The sequence below is a fragment of the Poecile atricapillus genome, chromosome 37, assembly GCF_030490865.1.
Source record: "Poecile atricapillus isolate bPoeAtr1 chromosome 37, bPoeAtr1.hap1, whole genome shotgun sequence".
NCBI classification, from domain to species: domain Eukaryota; kingdom Metazoa; phylum Chordata; class Aves; order Passeriformes; family Paridae; genus Poecile; species Poecile atricapillus.
Window position 1 is genome coordinate 3083297 of NC_081285.1, and position 6036 is coordinate 3089332.

The following is a 6036-nucleotide window of genomic DNA, read 5'->3' on the forward strand; positions in this document are numbered from 1 at the left end:
CCCCCGGGACCCCCCAAAATCCCCTGGGGGGGGGAGGGGAGTTGGTTTTTTTTTTGGGGGGGGGGGTTTGGGGGTCCCCTCGCCTCGGGGGTGGGGGAGGGGAGGGGTCGGGGGGGGCTTTTTTTTTACCTGTTGCAGTTGCCGGAATGAAAAGTTTTGTACAACGCCGCCCCTCCCCCACCCCTCCCCCCCCCAAAATCCCCCTCCCCCCCCCCTCCCCCACCCCCCCCTCGGGACCCCTCCCCCCACCCTGTACAGACCCCCCTCCCCCCTCCGCGGGGAGTGGGGGGAGGGGGAGGGGGCGTCCCGTGTATCATAGTGGGGGAGGGGAGGGGGGAACAGTGCCCCTCCCCCCCCACCCCTCCCCTCCCCTCCCCTCCCCCCCCCGAGTGTTGTGTCCGTCGTTTTTGTGCTATTTTGAAAATTAAAAAAAAGACATTTTTTTGGAGTTTGAAAGTTTTATGAATTCGGGAGGGGGGGGTTGGGTGGTCTGGAGACCCCTCCCCCCCCCCAAACTTGGGGAGGGGGGAAAATTTGGGGGGGAGGGGCTTTAAATGATCGGGACCACCCCCCAAATTTTGGGTTTTGGGGGAAAGTTTTGGGTCTGGGGGTCACTTTGGGGGGTTTTGGGGTCACTTTGGGGGTTTTGGGGTCACTTTGGGGGGGTCTCCCGCCCCTTTGAACCCCCCCCCAATTGTGGGTCTGGGGGTGTCCCGAGGTTTAGGGGGCGTGGCCACAGCGCGGTGGGCGGGGTTAAGAAAGGGAAGGGGGCGTGGCCACAGCGCGGTGGGCGGGGCTAAAGAAGGGAAGGGGCGTGGTCACAGCGCGGTGGGCGGTGCTAAAGAAGGGAAGGGGGGCGTGGCCAGGAAGGGGGCGGGGCCTTGTCGCGAGGTCTCGTGACTGGGCAGCGGCCGCGGTGGGTCCGGGGGGGGGGAGGGGCGGTTTTGGGGACCCCCAAAAGGGTCCTGGGGGGGTCTGGGGGGGTTGAGGGTCCATGGGGACCCTCGGGGTGGGGGATGGGGGGGTTTGGGGACCTGGGGGGGATTTTGGGGGGGATTTAGGGGACCCCCCTGGGCTCGGTTGAGGGGACCAAGTGGGATCTGTGGGTCTGGGGTCTCCATATGTGGGTCCGGGGGTGTTTCAGTGGGTCTGGGGGGTGTTGCTGTGGGTCTGGGGGCGTTCCTGTGGGTCTGGGGGTGTTTCTGTGGGTCTGGGGTCCCACGGCCGCCCCCTCCCCAGCCATGGAGCAGCTCCGGGCCTGGCGGGGTCGCATCGGGGCCGAGCTGGACGCGGCCGTGGCCTTTTGGGAGCGGCACTCGCACGACCCCGAGCACGGGGTGGGACCCCCAAAAACCCCCCCAAAAACCCCCTGAGACCCCCCCCCAAAAACACCCCGGGACCCTCCCTAAAAACCCCCCCCAGGACCCCCCCCAAAAACACCCCGAGACCCCCCCCCAAAAACCACCCGGGACCCCCCGAGTCCCCCACAAGATCAGGGACCCTCCCCCCCCCCCCCGAGTCCAAAAAATGAACCCAAGACCCCCAAGTGCCCCCTCCCCACAAATAACCCTGAATCATGAGACCCCCCAAGTGCCCCCCAAATCCCCCGAGCCCCCACAAACCCCCCTGAGCCCCCCAAAACCCCCCAGAACCCTCCCCAAATCCATCCCCCAAAACCCCCCTGAGCCCCAAAACCCCCCTGAGCCCCCCAAAATCCCCTAGAACCCTCCCCAAATCCCCCCTGAGCCCCCAAATCCCCCCCAGGACCCTCCCCAAATACCCCGAGCCCCCAATCCCCCTGAGTCCCCCCAATCCCCTCTGAGCCCCCCTCAAATCCCCCCAAATCTGCTCCCCAAACACCCCTGAGCCCCCCAAAACCGCCCTGAGCCCCCCAAATCCCCCCCAAATCCCCCCTGAGCCCCCCAAATCTGCTCCCCAAACACCCCTGAGCCCCCCAAAACCGCCCTGAGCCCCCTCAAATCCCCCAAATCCCCCCTGAGCCCCCCCAATCCCCCCCAGGGGTTTTTTCTCCTGCCTGAGTCGCGACGGCTCCGTCTACGACGACACCAAGTTCGTGTGGCTGCAGGGCCGCCAGGTCCGAGTGGGGCTGGGGGCGTGGGGCAGCACCTGGGGGGCTCCGGGGACCCCCCCGGGACCCCCCCTGAACCCCCCGGACCCCCCCAGATTTGGGTTTATTCCCGGCTGTACCGGAGCGTGCCGCGGTTCCGCCGGCCGGAGCTGCTGGAGGCGGCGCGGAAAGGTGGGGAGGGGGCTCGGGGGGGGCTCCATTTTACCCCAAATCCCCTCAATTTAACCCAAATCCCCTCAATTTTACCCAAATCCCCTTAATTTGCCCCAAATTCCCTCAATTTGCCCCAAATCCCCTCAATTTGCCCCCAAGTCATCCCAATTTTCCACCAATTTCCCCCCAAATTCCCTCAATTTCCCCCAATTTTCCTCCAAATTCCTTCACTTTCCCCCCAAATTCCTTCAATTTGCCCCCAAATCATCCCAATTTTACCCCGATTTCTCCCCAAATTCCCAAAAAATTCTCCCCCCAAAATCCCTGAAAATTCCCAAAAACTTCCGCCAAAGAAATCCCTAAAAATTCCCCCAAAAAATCCTAAAGATTCCAAAAAATCCTCAAAGAAATCCCTAAAAATTCCCAAATAAATCCCCCAAAAATCCCTAAAAAATCCCCAAAAATTCCCCAAAAATTCCCAGAGAAATCCCAAAAAATTCCAGAAAAAATCCCTAAAAATTCCAAAGAAATCCCCCCGAAAATCCCTAAAAGCTCCAAAAAAACCCTAAAAAATCCAAAAAAATCCCCAAAAATTCCCAAAGAAATCCCTAAAAAATCCCCAAAAAAACCCCAAAAATTCCCAAAAAATCCCTAAAAATTCCTAAAAATTCCCAAAAAACTCCCTAAAAGTTCCCAAAAAATTCCCCAAAAAATTCCTTAAAAATTCCCAAAAACCCCTAAAAAATCCCCTAAAAATCCCCAAAAATTCCCCCAAAAAATCCCTAAAAATTCCCAAAAAATCCCTAAAAATTCCCCCAAAAATCCCTAAAAGTTCCCAAAAAATTCCCCAAAAAATTCCTTAAAAACACCCCAAAAAACCCTAAAAATTCCCCAAAAAATTCCCAAAAAATCCCTAAAAATCCCCTAAAAAATCCCAAAAAATTCCCAAAAATTCCCCAAAAAATCCTTAAAAAATTCCCCAAAAATTCCCAAGAATTCGCTAATTTTCCCGACTCCCCCCGGCTGCAGCGGGGGAGTTCCTGCAGCGGCAGGTGCGGCCAGGGCCGGGTTCGTCCCCGCGCCGCCTTCGCCCTGAGCCGGGCGGGGCTCCCCGAGCGCGTCCAGCGCAGCTTCTACAGCGAAGCGTTCTGCGCGCTGGGGCTGGATGAGCTGGGCAGGGCGGCGGCCGAGCCTCGTTACCGCGTGAGACCCCGCCCTAATTAACTAATTAACCTAAACCCCTCCTCTAATTAACCCTAGGCCCCTCCTCTAATTCATTAATTAACCCGGACTCTCTTTTAAATAGCCCCGGGACCCTTCTGAAAATAACCCTGGGATCCTCCCGAAACAGCCCCGGGACCCTGCCCAAATTAGCCCGAGACCCCTCCCCTAATTAATCCGGGACCCTCCTCTAATTAACCCCGGGACCCTTCTCCAAATTTCTCTGGGACCCCTTCCAAATAGCCCCGAAATCCTCCTGAAAATAACCCTGGGACGCTCCCAAAACAGCCCCGAGACCCCTCCTCAAAATAACCCCGGGACCCTCCCCAAAATTACCTGAGACCCACAGGGATCCCCGGTACCGGCTGGGACCCCCAAGACCCCTCCCCAAATTGCCCCGAGCTCCCAGTAGCAGCTGAGACCCCCAAGACCCCTCCCAAATGACCCTGAGCCCCCTGGTACCAGCTGGGACCCCCAAGACCCCTCCCCCAAATTGCCCTGAGCCCCCCGGTACCAGCTGGGACCCCCAAGACCCCTCCCCAAATGACCCCGAGCCCCCCGGTACCGGCTGGGACCCCCAAGACCCCTCCCCAAATTGCCCCGAGCTCCCCAGTAGCAGCTGAGACCCCCAAGACCCCTCCCCAAATGACCCTGAGCCCCCCGGTACCGGCTGGGACCCCAAGACCCCTCCCCAAATGAACCCGAGCCCCCCAGTACCGGCTGGGACCCCTCCCCTGAGCCCCCCGCCCATTTCCCGCAGGCGTGGGGCCGGCAGTGGGCTCTGGCCGTGTGGGGCTGGGCCCGGGGGGCTCCCATGGAATTGGGGCGCCCCCGATTTGCGGGGACCCCTCCCCCAGCAGTCGCTGGCCCAGCCCATGATGGTGCTCAAGGTGGGGCTGCAGCTCTGGGGGGACCCCCGGAGGGACCCCCAAGATCAGCCCGACCCCGAGGCCGAGGCCATGGCGGAGTGGGGGGCGCGGCACGTCCTGATGCACCTGCAGGTACCCCCAAAATCACCCCAAAATCACCCCAAAATTACCCCAAAATCACCCCAAAATCACCCCAAAATTACCCCAAAATCACCCCAAAATTACCCCAAAATCACCCCCAAAATCAGCCCAAAATCAGCCCAAAATTACCCCAAAATCACCCCAAAATCAGTGCTGAGAGCTCAAAATCACCCCAAAATCAGCCCAAAATCAGTCCTGAGAGCCCAAAATCAGCCCTGAGAGTGCAAAAAACATCCCTGGGACACCAAAATCATCCCCAAAATCATCCCTGGGACACCAAAATCAGCCCTGAGAGCCCAAAATCACCCCTGGGAGGCCAAAATCACCCCAAAATCACCCCTGGGAGGTCAAAATCACCCCAAAATCAACACCGGGAGCTCAAAATTACACCAAAATCATCCCTGAGAGCCCAAAATCAGCCCAAAATCAGCCCTGGGAGGCCAAAATTAACCTGAAGTCATCTGGGAGCCCAAAATCACCCCAAAATCAGCCCCAGGACACCCAGAATCATCCCAAAATCAACCCTGAGAGCCCAAAAATCAGCCCTGAGAGCCCAAAATCGCCCAAAAATCAGCCCAAAATCACCCCCTGGAAGGCCAAAATTACCCAAAAATGATCCCTGAGAGCCCAGAATCATCACTGGGAGCCCAAAATCATCCCCAAAATCAGCCCCGGGAGCCCAAAATCATCCCCGGGAGCCCAAAATTGCCCAAAATCATCCCCAAATTAATCCTGGGACACCAAAATCAGTCCTGAGAGCCCAAAATCAACCCTGGGAGCTCAAAATCAGCCCTGAGAGACCCAGAATCATCCCAAAATCATCCCTGGGACACCAAAATCACCCCAAAATCATCCCTGGGACACCAAAATCACCCCAAAATCATCCCTGGGACACCAAAATCACCCCAAAATCAGCCCTGGGACACCAAAATCACCCCAAAATCAGCCCTGGGGACACCAAAACCGCCCCAAAATCATCCCTGGGACACCAAAATCATCCCAAAATCCCCCCTGGGACCCCCAAAATCCCCCCTGGGACCCCCAAATTTACCCCAAAATCCCCCAGGACCCCCAAATTCAACCCAATAACCCTCTGGGACCCCCGAATTTACCCCAAATTCACCCCAAAATCCCCCCCTGGGACCCCCAAATTTACTCCCAATCCCTCTAGGACCCCCAAATTTACCCCAAAATCCCCCTGGGACCCCCAAATTCACCCTGGGACCCCCAAATTCACCCCAAAATCCCCCCCTGGGACCCCCAAAATCCCCCCTGGGACCCCCAAATTCACCCAAAAATCCCCCCCTGGGACCCCCAAATTCACCCCAAAATCCCCCCCTGGGACCCCCAAATTTACCCCAAAATTCCCCCGGGACCCCCAAATCCCTCTAGCACCCCCGAATTCACCCCAAATCCCCTTGGGACCCCCAAAATCCCCCTGAATCCCCCCCCTGGGACCCCCAAATTCAGCCCAAAATCCACCCAGGACCCCCAAATTTACCCCAAAATCCCCCTGGGACCCCCAAATTTACCCCAAAATCCTCCTGGAACCCCCAAATTCAA

The 6036-nt window shown here is 58.0% G+C and overlaps 2 protein-coding genes across 3 annotated transcripts in view; one reads left to right on the top strand and one right to left on the bottom strand.

The window, feature by feature from the left end:
* The first annotated feature begins 849 nt into the window (after positions 1-849).
* On the top strand, positions 850-4638 carry RENBP (renin binding protein). Of its 2 annotated transcripts, XM_058861641.1 has the most exons (6): positions 850-916; positions 1240-1335; positions 2019-2095; positions 2185-2260; positions 3272-3445; positions 4224-4609. In XM_058861641.1, the coding sequence occupies exons 2-5, from the start codon at positions 1242-1244 to the stop codon at positions 3409-3411; spliced, it is 387 nt and encodes a 128-aa protein (XP_058717624.1). In that variant the 5' UTR covers positions 850-916; positions 1240-1241; the 3' UTR covers positions 3412-3445; positions 4224-4609. The 2 variants fall into 2 exon arrangements, with proteins under 2 accessions (XP_058717624.1, XP_058717623.1); XM_058861640.1 differs by lacking the exon at positions 850-916 and having other exon boundaries at positions 1135-1335; positions 4324-4638.
* Positions 4639-5876: 1238 nt separating this feature from the next.
* LOC131591059 (host cell factor 1-like) overlaps positions 5877-6036 on the bottom strand; it is a 17630-nt gene continuing 17470 nt past the window's right edge. Inside the window, exon 17 of the mRNA XM_058861486.1 lies at positions 5877-5890. Coding sequence (XP_058717469.1) covers positions 5877-5890 — 14 coding nt within the window. The remainder of the gene's footprint in view (positions 5891-6036) is intronic.